Source organism: Lytechinus pictus, chromosome 6 (genome assembly GCF_037042905.1).
Source record: "Lytechinus pictus isolate F3 Inbred chromosome 6, Lp3.0, whole genome shotgun sequence".
In the NCBI taxonomy this organism is placed as follows: domain Eukaryota; kingdom Metazoa; phylum Echinodermata; class Echinoidea; order Temnopleuroida; family Toxopneustidae; genus Lytechinus; species Lytechinus pictus.
The window spans coordinates 26673676-26690259 of NC_087250.1; the positions used below are offsets into that span (position 1 = coordinate 26673676).

At 37.2% G+C, this 16584-nt stretch overlaps 1 protein-coding gene across 1 annotated transcript in view; it reads right to left on the reverse strand.

Annotated features, from left to right (window-relative positions):
• The window catches only part of LOC135154575 (probable serine/threonine-protein kinase roco4), a 40486-nt gene extending 24481 nt beyond the window's left edge, over nt 1-16005 (reverse strand). Inside the window, exons 1-3 of the mRNA XM_064101292.1 lie at nt 15888-16005; nt 12155-12253; nt 2989-3090 (exon numbers count right to left, since the gene is read on the reverse strand). Of these exons, the coding sequence (XP_063957362.1) occupies nt 2989-3090; nt 12155-12253; nt 15888-15914 (228 nt within the window). The 5' untranslated portion in view covers nt 15915-16005. The remainder of the gene's footprint in view (nt 1-2988; nt 3091-12154; nt 12254-15887) is intronic.
• Between the last annotated feature and the right edge of the window lie 579 nt (nt 16006-16584).

A 16584-nucleotide genomic window follows, 5' to 3' on the forward strand; every position in this document is an offset into this window, starting at 1 on the left:
ATGGTAGATTTTTACATAAATATGTAAAATACTGAAAATGGCTGGGTGACTTTGGCAGTCCCTCTGAGCGAGAAGGTTGCCAGCACCTCTTTATTTATAACAGATGGATAAAAGATTACTCCTTTGTCTTAAAGTGGTTTCAAATGAATAAAAGACGGTTTACTATGTAGTAGAAATGCTATGTGCCTCTATAGGGACTTCAAAATGGCAGAATTTCCAAGAAATAGAAAAACTTCGGAAAAAAGATGGGGTGAATTTGGCAGCCCCCCCCCCCCCTGGGCCAATGAGCCCTATAAAAGAATTCAAAATTTAAAGAAATTAGAAACAAAATTAGTTTGAAGAGAGAAAATGGAATATGGTTGGGATCAGATTATATCCCCAATGAACAAGAAATGCTAATTGATTCACGCAGCGTTGGATCTCAAATTGATGGCACTACAAGATTGTGAAAAGTAGCACATATTATAGTAGTTAAAATTAAAACATATCTGAAATGTTTAGAAATATTGCCTAAATATTAATTCTGTTATAAATAATCATTATTAGGCACACTGTTGTTATATAGAGCGCCTCATGTTTAAGAACACAAAATCACTTTATCGTATCATTTTTTTCATATCTACTTGAGATGGAACTGGATATTGGCCATGAGTGTATTCCCATTTTGAAAGATTGATATCTAAATTTCACTTTTAAATGTTAATGTAGCGTTAGAGCTATCACCCAGCAACATTTCAATACATGAATGGCGTACCAATGACATATACAAGCGGAGATATGGCAACTTACATTTCACCTTACCCTTAAAGGTTATTGATCTTTTCATTTTTTTTTTGCTTTTTTACATCGCTCTTTAAATTTGACTGTAGAAAAAAGGTGATACCCCCAATTTGAGACTACTACCTACCTAGCAGTAATCTAGAGGGTCCACAATATCCCCCTATGGTATCAAACATATTCTGTGGTGTGGGTTGTACGAACTCCTTAACCCTAATTCTCCCGGGGGGGGGGGCCATAATGGCCCCCCCCCTCGAACAATTTTCGCGATATATCCGCTGCGCAAATTTTTTTGACCTCGCCGCTCACTGACTTTTTACTTTCAAGTCTCGCGCAAATTTTGAGACCAAATTTGTGACGACCGGATACGCGGTTACGACATTACGCAACATTATGTAAGTGCATGTCAGACCCAAAATTGCTCACAAATGTGATTTCATGTACAAATCCAATGCAAATTGTGTATTTAGCCAAAATTCATAAATGTATCATTATTTCTACTTTTACTGATTGAATTTAATTAATTTTGCCTTGCTTTTATGATCGGAATTAAGTCTGGAACGATTTCCATTGAAAAAACAATAAAAAAACAAAAAGTAAAAAAACAATGAAATACATAAGAAATTCATAAAACAATAAAATACATAAGAAATTGATTTCCAAACTGAAGTTTTTTTTAATTGCGATTGTTAAGAATGCTACAAAGAATATTTTAACCCAAAATTAGCATTCTTGGAGCTTTATTTAGTGAATTAGAGCAAAAAGTATGATTTATGCATAAATTAGCATAATTAATTCATATAAAATAAAATCTCATTATTTTGGAAAATTTTACCATACAGCCTTGTAGATTACATCGCACACAACCAGCGTGCAAATTTTTGCGTCGCTCGAGCGATCATCGGCCGAGATCTTAAGGGGGGGCCATAATGGCCCCCCCCCCGGGAATGACAAGAATCAAAATACCCCGGGAGATTGAGGGTTAAATAGGGCCCTTGAGATTTTGCTCCCGGACTATGATAATCAAAACTATTAGGATAGTCGTGCTTTTTTGGATGAGGGTGGTTTTTGAGATAACATTGATCTATGCATTGTATCATTTTATGAAAAGTTCACATCATATAAAAAAATACTTATCATTTTGTTCTGTCGTTGCTCTATTCACGGACATGATCCCTCGTGTACATAATTTGTTTAGAGACATTTTCCATGTACTGTGCTAATTCAACTCACAATAACTTTCTAAAGAAAAACTTTTACTGATGTACAGTAGTCTCCAGGTACTCTGCATGTATTGTAGAGTTGAAGTTGACTGTCCGCTTTGTACTACTCTAGTAAACCATGTTGAACAAATTGGGCAAAGAGCTTTAATTGGCATCAATATCAATTCTTGAAAATTCCAAAACAACAGGGCCATGAAAATTATTCAAAATATAACAGAATAATATGTACTGCATCAGTATGGAGATACTGAATTTTCAAACTATAACAATTTCTACAATTCTTAAATTGGCAAGATTTTGGAATTGAGAAAATTATTGTCTATGCAAACGCCAAATTCTAACTGTGCATTGTCAAATCTTATTCTACATTATCAGGTACTAAAAAAACTAAAAAGCAGCAGGGTTGGCACGTTTTAAATGGTGTGTTTTAAAAATACATTTTTTAACACCACTTTTTACTTTTTCTTTTTTTTTACAAAAAAGCGTGTTTTAAAAATAACGTGACTGATGGATGATATCCAAATCAAATAATTGGTTGAGAGCGGTCATGTGACCATGCACTTATGTTTTACGTTTTGAAACACCCGGGTTTTTTTAACGTGTTTTAAACATCGCAAATTTGCATGGATGGGATTTTAGATACATGTAAGATATTTGTTTGTATTTTATTTCTTAAATGGTGTATTATTTTCTTATAAAACTCTTTCTCAACACCACTCTTTTTCTCCTCTTTCTCACCCCCCCCCCTTATTCTCCCATTCTCCATTGCTTTGTCATTCTCGATATTAATTAAAACCAATAAAACGATTTTTTGAACGTTTTTTTATTACAAACCTGAAAAGCAGCAATTAATTGTGAATTTGAAGCATAAAGGTTAAAGATATGTCATTATATCAAATGAGCTAAGCACTATTTACTTTTTTTTTATTCATATAAGTGTTTTTTTTTTCTTTTTTGGGGGATGGGGTAAAGTAAAATAAAGAAATACCATCTCATAGTAGTCGTCTCTGGACTCCGGGGGGACAACTGAATCCAAACTTTTACTCAGATCGAAGACAACCACATAGATGGCTCGCCAATTTAGAAAAACCTGAAATAGAATGGAATCGAAATGATGAATAAGTGGTTATACGAGCAATGCCTACTGATATATCTGCGTAGACCAGGTGTCGCGTAAATATACTACCTACAAGTATTCTCATGTGCTGAATCATCTATAGGGATGTATCATTCAGGAAAAGAAAGGGTTACAAGTCATGTGTAAAGTTATTTATATCTGAAACACCTAACAAAGACCCCGTACGATATGAAAATAAAAATTAAAAAAATCGTCATCTTTTCACAATCAATTTGGTTTTTACCTTGTGAGCTTCCGACTACTCAATTCTGCAGGCTTCTACAGACTAGTGCTAAATCGCTCTAGATGGGGGAAGTATCGGCAGCGCGGCAGCCCGTAAGAATTGGAATGATCGTAGTAGAAAGTTTGTATTGTCCATTGTCTCGGTTCATGGATTTTGCCTGGTTATTCTAGATGTGAATTGCCTCTGTAAACCATCCTGTGCATTTATTGTCATCTTTAGCTCGGATCTGGCTTATTATATGGTTTATTTGAGCTACATGGTCACTAATAGCATACTTAAAAACGGTTGGTTCAGCCTCCCTCTTCCTTTATCTTGTAATCTTGGAATATAAGTGATTGTTGTTTGTGCTCAGCCTTCCTTATTCCCAACCTCATTGCAGTTTCTCCAACATACACCTCGTTGCGATCATGGCAAGGAAGTTATCCCTGTTGAGTCGTCAGATGATCGTTTGTCCTTTGGAAGGACTAAGGAGCCCTAAGTTTCTAGAGCGGGCGCATAGTCATGATAGTAGCGGATACATTACACTTATTGGAGGTCCTCTGTATGGCTAGAGATTAAACTTTATATTAAGAACAGTCAGCATATTTCTTTATCCTGGTGTCCAGGCTATCGGCTTCATCTGCTCTGTATTAAAAAAAAAAAAACAGTCTGGTTAGGCCTATTTCTTGAGGCTTGTTTTGATGAAGTCTTCCTCATCATCTGGTTCTGAGACAATGTTGTGTGCCTTGTCAAAAAGACTGCAATAGACTCCAAGTTTCTGATAGAGGATGTGATGTGAAGTGAGATGCAGATATTTGCCGTTGTGCCTTTGTAGTGTCGTAGCACGTACGCACGTGGCGTTCCATAGTTTTGAACGGGATTACCTTAACACACATGTCAGAGTTATGATTAAAGCATTGCTGTGAACGTTACAAATGATGCCTTAAGCCTATTAACTGTTTGTCCTGTTGACTACTTTACATTGGCGACGAGAGAAAATGGCAACCTTCACCATTCCACCGCCTCTCCCTCTGGAGATTGACTCGACAAATCTGGCAACGAGCTTCAAGAAGTTCAAACAGGCATTCGGCAATTTTGAGCTGGCGACGGGGATAGCGAGCCGCGACGACTCCCTGCGGGTAACCACTCTACTGGCCGTAATCGGGCAGCCGGCGGTAGACCTCTATAACACCTTCACCTGGGACATGGCAGCTGACTCCAAAGTGTTCCAAAAGATACTCGATAAATTTGAGGAACACTGCAAAGGGCATGCCAACACCACTTATGGACGCTATATTTTCAACACTAGAGTTCAGAGAGAGGGCGAATCGTTTGAAAGCTTTGTCACGTCCCTCAAATCGTTAGCTGAAACCAGGGGCGTAGACAACGGGGGGATGAGGGGGATGCATCCCCCCCCCCACCTCACAAGGTGGGGGGGGATGGCATGTACAATCATCCCCCCCCCCCCCCAGGTTTTGGGGAATGATATTTGGTTACTTAATAAGTCATAATGATGATAATAATAGTAATAATAATAATGATAACAATTATAATATTAATAATAATAATAATTATGATGATGATAATAATAATCCTCATCATTATTGTAATTGTGTTTATTGTTATTAGCCGCATTCACACGGTGAAAGCCAATTCAGACGGTAAAAAAAGAAAATCTTACAAGTATTTACTGGGCAGGAACGAAAAGAGGCACAAGATATTTGGTTTCTAAGACACAAATTTGCAAGACTACAAAAGTAAAACTGACTAAGAGACCGATATGTTTGTTTGTTGAGCCATGAATGCTCCTTAAGTAAGTTTACCAACTTACCGCATGTCTCTATTATCTGATTAGCAACTGTTAATCAAGCTGTTTTTGGTATGGGAATGAAGCAACAACTTTTTTTCTTTTCATCGAGACTACTTTTCAGGCACGAACCGAGTACTAGCAATACCTTCTCATATATGATATGTATTATATTTATTTATTTATTAGTTTATATCAGATTATATTACAGGTATATGATATTTATACATATATATATACATTATATGCATTTATTTATTTATTTATTTATATATCTATATACTCGGTTTTTATTGAAATACATGTGTGGTCTGGCCCACTCGTGTTATAGGCATTATACATTGTGTGCAAAATGCATCAGCGCAATCTAAAACAGAATAGAAAATGAATGTGATACAACAGTATACATAATAATTCGTGACAGAGAGTACCATACTACTATCTTTATAACAAGTATTATTCAAACAAACATATATAATTATGTATAATCATGAATTGTTCAACTTCATGCTCCCACTATATGACTATTGTTACACTAATACTGATATCAGGACTGACTGGTATACATTAGTTTGTTGTTAAGCTTGCAGCAGCTACATCTTTTCTGTCTTGTTAACTATTTATTCATTTTTGTTTTATTTAAGATGCACTTTGTTTTGTATTCATTTAAAGTATGTTGATTGATGCATGAAGACATAAGTTTGACATGTTTAAAGAAGTTTGTTTCATGTAAAGCGCAGTGTGAATTTACCCTGTCTTGAAATGCGAGATAAAAGGAACCTATTAGTATTAGCATTATTATTTGTATTAGTATTATTTTTTATTTGTATTATTATTACTATTATTATTATTATTATTATTATTATTATTACTATTATAAGACTGAGATCAAATAGAAGTAAATAATGCCCTAATTTGAAACGATGCAATGCCGTTATGGTTCCGATTTCTTCACAAACTTACAGAGCAGTATTGTTACTCCATGGATCATAGTGATACTGTTTATGTTTTTTGTATCTGTATGTTAATGAGCCGCCAGCCAATATCCATCTATGGATACTATGCCTGTTTCTTTGAGGTAAAAAAAAAAGCATAGTATGTACGTATTCATTATGCTTTATAATGAACAGACATATTGTTATTTGTTTGTTGTTTACATGTATGTGTTCTATTCACAAATGGCCACAGAGGCTGTTTTCATTCATAACCACATACCCATATCAAGACAACAAAGACTATACCTGCGTGTACACAGTTGACATTGTTTTTTTTTTCTGAAGAGGTGTAACAGCAAAATTCACAGAGATCAATAAATACGTAGTGTGGTTCAATATGCAATACTATGTGTCAGTCCATTCTGTATTCGTATGCCACGGTGTGTAGATCTTGTCGATGTATGTCTGTCCATTCAAGGCGTAGTATGTGTGTGGTGCGCGCACCCGTGTGTGTGTGTGTGGGGGGGGTGAGTATGTGTGTGTGTGCGTGCGCGCTTGTGTGTGTTATTTTACCTCATTAAGTATGCATCAGATTGCACGATTTCAAGTTCAAAATTGCAAAAGCTCCCTACCATGGGATGGGGGACACCCCCCTCCCACACCCTCCCCCCGCTCGGTCGCTTCGCTCCCTCGCTCGGGCGCTACGCGCCCTCACTAGCGTTGGCAGCCCAGTCATCCCCCCAGGTGTACGAACCTGTCTACGCCACTGGCTGAAACATGTGAGTTTGAATTGCTGACAGAATAATCCTAGGAATGCGAAATTCCAACATTCGTCAGCGACTTCTTCGCGAAGCAAATTTGACATTGGAGCAAACAGTTACAATCGTCAGGGCTGCTGAAGCAGCTACTGCACATGCCAGCGAAATCTCGAAAAGTGCGGCAACAACCTCTGATGTGCACTACGTCAACAGACATCAACCGAATCGGAAACCTAAAGGTAAACCACATCAGCAATCGTCCAAAGTCTGTCGCAACTGTGGTGACAAGTATCCTCACAGTGATCAATGCCCGGCACAAGGAAAAACGTGTTCATTCTGCAAGAAACCAAATCACTTTGCAAAAATGTGCCGAAGTAAGCTCAAACAAGCAGAAGTCAATGTCATGGATCAAATGTCCCAGCAACCATCGTCACAACCACAATTAGCTCAAGATTCAACCTCTGAGGACTATCTGTTTTCTCTTGGCTCATCTGACGAGAGTAATCAATTGCTCAGAGTGTCAGTGCTCATCAACAATGTTATGACATCTGTCGTCATTGACACCGGTGCTTCTGTGAATATTATGAGCAAAGAAACATTCAACACTATCTCCAAACAAGAGCTACTACTTGAACCAACAGACAGACAAGTCTATGCATTTGGTTCTAACAGTCCCATTGATGTTCTGGGGAAAATCTCTCTTCCAGTACGCCACAAGACACAGACGCAAACGGCTGTATTCTTTGTCACTGAGCACAATGGTCCAACACTCCTACGCTTGAACAAATGATCGTTGTAACGTACAATGTTCATGCTGCACCATCGATTATCGATGAATTCAGTGATCGATTCAGTGGACTTGGCAAGCTCACTGGAGTCACATGCAAGCTGCATGTAAATCCATCCGTCACTCCTGTAACTCAGCCACATCGCAGAATACCCTTTCACGTTAGGCGTAGTGTTGAAGCTGAACTGAAACGTTTGCAAGACTTGGACATTATTGAGCCCGTGCACCAAGAGCCTACGCCATGGGTTCCTCCAATTCGAGTTGTGCCTAAACCAAAGCAACCAGGCAAAATCAGACTTTATGTCGACATGAGAGCTGTCAACAAGGCTATTGAGAGGGAACGACATGTCACTCCAACTATCGACAACATATTAGCTCAACTCAATGGAGCAACAGTCTTCACGAAGCTTGATCTTAATGCAGGGTATCATCAGATTGAGCTAGATCAAGCATCACGCTATCTCACTGTCTTCTCGACCCATGTTGGTTTGTATCAGTACAAGCGATTGAATTTTGGAGTAAACAGCGGAGCGGAGCAATTCCAAAATCTAATTCAATCTGCACTTGCAGGTCTTCAAGGCGTGATCAACATCAGTGATGACATCTTGGTGTATGCCAAAGCTGAACAAGAACACAACGAACGACTTATGAGGTGCATGCAACGTCTACGAGAAAAGAACTTAACTCGTGACAAGTGCGAATTCAACAAGTCTTCAGTTGAGTTTTTTGGGCATATCTTCAGTTCATCAGGCATATCTCCCAGCCCAACAAAAGTCAAGTCATATATTGGATCGATCATCGTAGCACTAGCAAGCCGTTCACTTACATCTGTTGAGAAGCGTTATTCACAGACTGAACGCGAAGCCCTAGCCGTCACTTGGGGCATTACACACTTCCATATCTACTTATATGGCAGCAGGTTCAAGGTTATCACAGACCATAAGCCACTTGTGCCATTATTCAATAGATCTCATTCATCTCCACCAGCGAGAATAGAAAGATGGATGCTTCATCTTCAGCAGTATGAGTTTGTACTAGAATATCAACCAGGAGCAACCAACCCAGCCGACTACTTATCGCGACATCCATCGTCTAGTACATTGATTGTTGAGCCAAACGCGGAAGAGCACATCAACTTCATCATCGAGAATGCAGTGCCAAAGTCGATCATCATGGATGAAATAGTGGAAGCGACCACATCTGATCATGTCTTGCAAGCATGCATCAAGGCAATTGAAGAGAATAGTTGGCACTCAGTCGCACAAGAGTTGCAGTGTTTCAAAAATGTGAAGAATGAGCTTAGTGTCGCAAAAGACGGAAAAGTGTTACTCCGTGATCACAGAATTGTGATTCCGTCTACGCTTCGAGATCGCATCATCACAATCGCACACCAAGGGCACCAAGGTGTAGTTCGCACAAAGCAGCTGATTCGCGAAAAAGTCTGGTTCCCCGGTATTGATGCGTGTGGAAGACAAGATCAGTCAGTGTATTCCATGCCAAGCAACGAGCAATTCTACAACACGTGAGCCAATACAAATGTCTACACTTCCAACCCACCCGTGGAAGGAAGTCAGCATTGACTTCTCTGATCTTCCAACTGGAGAGCATTTGCTTGTCATTATTGATGATTATAGTCGATTTCCAGTAGTTGAAATTCTTACGTCTGTTTCGAGCAAAGCTGTTATTCCTCACTTGGATCGCGTTTTCGCAATATTCGGTGTTCCAGAGGTAGTCCGCACAGATAATGGACCACCTTTCAACAGTGAATATTTCAGCAAGTTTGCGCAATACCTCGGATTCCACCATCGCAGAGTTACTCCACGATGGCCACAAACCAACGGAGAAGTTGAGCGTTTCATGAGAGTCCTAAAGAAAGTGATTCGCACATCCACTGCAGAGCGTAAATCTTGGAAACAAGAGCTGTACACGTTTCTTCGAAACTACCGAGCTACTCCACATAGCACACCCGGCATGCCACCAGCAACGGTCATGTTCCAGCGTCCGATCCGCACTCGCCTACCTGAACCGCAATCGCAAGTGGAAAACGACAGTCCAATTCGTAATCGCGATAAGTCTATGAAGGAGAAGCAAAAAGCAAACGCAGAAAAGCATCAGAGAATCAGTGAATCGAAAATCAAAGTTAGTGATTATGTCCTCGTCAAGCAAGATGGGCATATTGGTAAATACACCACTCCTTTTGATACCAGACGACTGAAGGTCGTAGCGATAAAACGTTCGCAAATCGTTGCATCTCGTAGCTCATACCGCGAAATTCATCATGCTTCAAAGTCCTGAAAGGTTGACATGACACTTGTGTGACAACAGGTGATTACGATGTGCCATTGCCACAAATAGCGAACCCCCATCCTCAAAACCAAACTCCTCCTATGGTAGCACGAAGAAATCCCACTCGCGTTCGTGCTCCTCCACGATATCTGAATGACTATTATACTTGACTGTATAACAATTGATATTGTGTTTATTGCATGTACCTGTATACTTGATGATTGCAGTCCCTCATTTTATTCAATGTTATCATTTTGGCCTTATATCTCAGGTTGCGATGTAAGTTTAATGTTATTCATACGTGATCATATCAATATGCATAATTTGTACATACACCGCATGCAAGATTCATTACGGTCAACCAGCATTGTTTCAGTAAAAATGCAGAATCCAATATCTGAAGTTATTGTTAGAATACCAAGACAAATAGACCTATTTCAAAGAGCAACAGTTTGGCAACTGAGCTTGATGGCACATGTACATGCATATGCATACAATATGCCTTATTTCATTTGTTGTTAAAAAAAAAAATACATTTGTGAAAGAAAACTCAATTCTATGTGTTAAGGAGAAAGATGTTATTTCTTATGTCAACATGTACATGTAACAGGTTGAATTAGATTATGTATGTGCATGATTTGTATTATATGCAAGATGAAACATGTACAATGTATCTAGATAGCCAGAAATAGTTAGAAATTGAATGGTAGACAAACATGCTGATTGTTGGTACATGTATATCATGTTTTGTGTTAAAGGAAGTAATATCTATATGTATATGAACATGATACCAGAGTAGAACAAACTAACAGAAGAAAGTTTCTTTATGATTATTTTGGAATTTAGTCCTGTGCTATTATTCGTGTCAAGGAAAAGACATGTGCTAACAGTGTTATTTGCTTTAGCGTTAAGGAAAAAAGTCAAAAGACATTATTTGTGTATCCTATAAGAGAAAAGTCTCTCTGCATTAAATTTAAACAAGCAAAAATTTTATTTGTAGTATAGTTTAAAAGAGGTCAGATAGTTTGTTGTTAGCTTAGTTTGAAATGAATTTGTTCTGACATTTGTAGTCAGTATGTTTGATACAAAACTATTTTGTGTTCACACAATCCACGCAGCTTGTTTCTACAGTAAAATTGAAGCACACAGTCTATGAAAATATGAAGTTTCAAATACATACATGTAGCATAATTAAGAGAAACAATGACAACTCACTACATGTATTATTAATTTCATGAATGCAAATGATAGCATTATTCTCATCAAGTGACATATCTTCTCATATAGTCAAGTGATACAGATTTATCAAACAATCAATTTCTGTTTTTGTTTATATTCTGGTTTACTTATATGCGTTGTGCATGCAATGGCTCAGTAGCTAACAAGTTAATAAGCTAACCAAACAGTACTTGCACAACGTTAACAATGTTTCTCAAGTGTTAAAGATAAAGAGCAAATCACATATTTGTGTTGTTGAGTTCAATCCGCAAGATAGGAGGATTGTAGTGTCGTAGCACGTACACACGTGGCGTTCCATAGTTTTGAACGGGATTACCTTAACACACATGTCAAAGTTATGATTAAAGCATTGCTGTGAACGTTACAAATGATGCCTTAAGCCTATTAACTGTTTGTCCTGTTGACTACTTTACAGCTTTCTTCCTAGACAACAATTTCTTCACACCTGCTTCTTCTTTTTTTCACTGTTCAGGTGTCTAGAAAAGGTATTGAGTGATCTTTCTCCAATTCGTGTGTGAAAGGTTTGAAAAAGGGCACATTTCCTAAAGCGCTATCCAAACAAAACATAATCAGTTATGAATTCGCAAAAGAAATTTGCAATCGATTACAAATATATTCTTGCCACATCCCATAAGTGGTTGATTGGCCAAGGAGTAATCAACAATACTTTCACGTCAAAATTGAAGTTGAAAAATGCCACTTGGTCTAAAACCCCCTTTTCTAATTTCTGTTTGGTCTCTTACTTCGCCTATAGTCAGTTCGTCTACTAACCGTTTGGTCTAATTGCAATCAAGTCCAATGACTACTTTGGGTTATCTCCAGTTAATACTATACAACTTTCACCTTATATCAACTTGGCCTAATATTACTATACATAAGTTATACATTTATATTTATGTGTATTATTTTTAGTATATTTAAAATGAACTTTTTACGAGACTTTGCAATAAACATGACAAATCAAAATGAATTACTGTTTTATTCTTAGAAAAAGAAAATCACCTGGTGAGTCGTGTAGTATACGTCTTGTCCAGCGAAGTCCCATATATTTAGTGAGACACCCTCGTCTTTACCACCATGAGTACTGTCAGTTTCCTCCTCCTGAAACATAAAGAAAAATAATACAGCCATAATGAACGAGAACATGCTAAAACTATTCCAGTATGTATTTCCCTAAGACAAATACGAACGATGTGTATAACAAAGACATACGTTCATTCACCATATATAAAAAGATTAGGGTCATTCCATGCCAATTCACCCAATGAATGTGCAATTTTGCACCCGACCCTCTCAGAATTCGTTGTAAATTGGTACACATAAAATTCACCATGGCCCATGCACAAAACAAAAAAAATAAGTCCAATTGGTCCGTCGGTTCTCGCGCTACGGCCTGCCCTTTTCTCCTTGTTTTGACAAATGTGGGCGTGACCTTCAACTTTCAATGGCCACTGCGTCGTAATGTGTTGACCAATTTTCATGAAACTGGTACCATTTATTAGGTAATTCAGAGAGGAATCCAAAACATGCATCAAATAATGTATTGGAGCGATTTATAGGGTCATGACCTTTGACTTTTACTTTGACCTTGAGTTTGACCCCGGACAAATAATTTTTTAACTTGATTTTCTTATATGTTAATTATTAGTATGATATTGACAAAATATGTTAAAATCAATGATGATATTTTATTTCTTCACCTTTTAAAACTCTTCCAAAGATACCATGAAATTTCACTCTAGTCCTACATACTGATATTCATGTTAGTAAAGTGTTTACCAGTTACATGATTTCTTCCAATCTTAAGTTACAGTATGCATGCACATGAAAAGAAATTAAGCTCATCAGTTCACAAATGAAACATTAAACATTTATGCTCAAGAATAGGTATCTGTTTAGGCATTTTGATGTTCAGCAATATATATCATATATATATATATTCTTGTTAGTAAATAGGCATATACTCAACAATTTGATGATAAAAGTAAACACTTTACTAACAAGAATGTATATATATATATGATATATATTGCTGAACACCAAAATGCCTAAACAAATACCTATTCATGAGCATAAATGTTTAATGTTTCATTTGTGAACTGATGAGCTTAATTTCCTTTCATGTGTTTGCATACTGTAACGTATAATAACGGAAGAAATCATGTAACTGGTAAACACTTTTACTAACATGAATATTAGTATGTGGGACTAGAGTGAAATTTCATGGTATCTTTGGAAGAGTTTTAAAAGGTGAAGAAATAAAATATCATCATTGGTTTTAACATGTTTTGTCAATATCATACAAATAATTAACATACACGAAAATCAAGTTAAAAAATTATTTGTCCGGGGGTCAAACTCAAGGTCAAAGTAAAGGTCAAAGGTCACAACCTTATAAATCGCTCCAATACATTATTTGATGCATGTTTTGGATTCCTCTCTGAATTTCCTAATAAATGGTACCAGTTTCATGAAAATTGGTCAACACATTACGACGCAGTGGCCATTGAAAGTTGAAGGTCACGCCCATTTTTGTCAAAACAAGGAGAAAAGGGCAGGCCGTAGCGCGAGAACCGACGGACCAATTGGACTTATTTTTTTTGTTTTGTACGTGGGCCATGGTGAATTTTATGTGTACCAAATTACAAGGAATTCTGAGACGGTCGGGTGCAACCACTGGGTGAATCCAGATGGAATGACCCATTAATGAAATAAATAAATGGCATTGAAATTGTTCATTAAGGGTGATATGTCTTGCTTTTGCTTTAGGTGTATAATAGTGTAACGGATCATAATTAGTTTACAAGGTAGGCCTATATTTTGGCTTAAAAGTTTTAAAACCCAATCTTATATTATTGCTGGTGACCTCGATGCAAAGTTGCCTGACTGTTTAGAGTCAGACCTTGTTAATTTATTTTTTTTTCAATTAGGTTTGCCAAATGTTTGGCCTAAGCAAATGACGGTATGGCCATCTAGGTACATCAAAGTATACTCGTCATGCGCATTGGATGCAGTTGTCATCGTTAATGTGCGTTATTAATGGTAGACGTTTTAATAATCTTCGACGCTCAGTCAAGAATCTTCCGCACCAGGATTCCGTCACTTGCAAATTACACACATCATGATCATGATGTTACAGTGTCGGACGGATGACCAAAGCAAATGATGAGCAAGTCGAATTGAAAACTGGTGAAAGGAGAAACAGGATAGTAGCTCCATAAAAACAAAAGCACACCGACAGGATTCGATTGAAGAGTAGAGTAAATTATTCTTGAATATACCCTTGAATAAGAATTTTAAAAATGCTCCACAATCTTTCTTTTACTTACTTTAATGACATGATTATTCTTTCTACCAACATCCAGGCAGTTCAGCAAATATAAGAAGAAACCACAAATGACAAAAGAATAACACAATCAGCACCTATCTATCATCACTATAGTGAGAACTGGTATAAAAAGTTTGGTTTCACATAGTATGCTGTGGGAAAGGTGCTTGATAAATTTTGACAAGTCGTGTTAATGGCATCGCATGATCAGGAATGGGTTTTACTTCTTCGCTCCAGAAATCAATAGTCATATACCACATCAGTACACCAAATAAAATTAACGTTGTAGTAACGATCTCAAAATGAGTTAGAACAAAAGCCGAAAAAATGACCTCCCAAGTGTTCGTAAGTATACATGAAAAATATGTGCCAAATGCGTCTGGAAAATGTGTAATTGCTGAGAAATGAACAAAATAAGGAAAGGATTCCACAATAAGTCGGATATTTTTCCAAAAAAATATTTATACACTGTCCCACATATGCCATTTGTGTTAGTGATAATCACAATTATAAGAATAGTTATTTTCAGCTAATATTTCCTGATTTCGCAAATATGATGTGGTAAAATTTAATCTTGATTTTAAAGACTTTCTTCATTAATATATTAAGATGCATATACTTTCCCTACATTTAAACTTGAATTGAATGGAATTCCTTAATAAGGAATCTCCGAAAGACACTCACATGACTAAAAACATCGTTAACATGGTTAAATTTTAAGGCCACATACAATTTGCTGGTGAGGGTTTGTCAAGTCGTTTCAAGACATTTCTGCAATATCCTGATACCTCACTCAATATATTCGACGTCTAACTCTTTATATGTGTTTTGTTTCTAAATAAGCTCCTTTAACCCCATTGTTAGTCTTCTAGAAAAAGGGCTTCTCAGATAGATACTTTCACACACAAAAAAGCTAAGATCCCACAAAAAATGAGTTTTCAAACCGATTTTAGTGTATGTTATCTTCAAATGAAAGTTCGTTGACCTTTTGACTCATAACTTTTTAACGGGAGGTCAAGGATATATGGTCCCTTTTTTGTGTTTAACATAACAAGACAACCCATTTTACGTGTTACCCAACATAATCGGGGCATTAAAAATAACCCCATATTGACCGCTCACATGGTCAAGATAACCATTAGAAATTTGACACCCAGTTCAAGGGTTTTTTTGTCATGTTTGTGATGTCATCGATCAACTTAAAAGTTGAATTGGTTCAACCGTCGAAGTAGCCGTTAAATCATGTGCTATGCTGCCCGACTAGAATACATTTTTATTTATCATGGAAAAAATAATAATTAGTCAATATAATTTGCTTCATTGTTTCACACTGATAAATTTTTCAGAAAATTTTCATTCAAGAATACATGTAGCTATTCTTCAAAGTTCAAGGTAGCAAGTTCTTACCTTCAAGCGAACCTGTTCCTTCAGCATTTCCTCGACCAGGCTACCAATCTCATTTTGCTTACTAGCGTTTACATGTTCTTCTCCAGCGTCGGGCACCTCCACTCCGTCCGAAATAGATTCAGCTACAAAAAAGATAAATTGACGAATTGATAAAAGCAGGCATGTATCGAGCATGTCACAATACAGTATTACACATGATATTTGAATGCAGGAGCAGTGAAATGCAGCTCGAGCCATAGCCGGGGTAATAATGATAATAAAAGCGCGCCTTGGAATGATATATTTCTAGATAGATAGCGCTATATAAATGCCTAAGCAGATTCATAATCCGATTGCAATGGTAGTCAGGTCCAGATTTGAGAAAAGTAGACTGCCTTAGGCAAATCGTGTTAATGCTGAATTGAGAAGTGTTTTAGCATAATTCGAGGGCGCTGAGTCCAAATTTGCTGTTTGCCAACCTTGATTTTGATGTTAAAATCCTCAAATTGGCAAAAACAATATGGCCGCAATTCTACACCCATTTTTACTCTATTCTGACCCCCAAAACTTGTAACAAAAATGTTTGTCAACGATTTTTGGTACTATTTGATCTCAGGAATAACATACTAAAAATCCATCGAAATCCGGATCCGGGAAAGTGGTTATTTTTAAGATGGCGTCTAAGATGGCCGCCATCAACTGAAAATTAAAATAACCG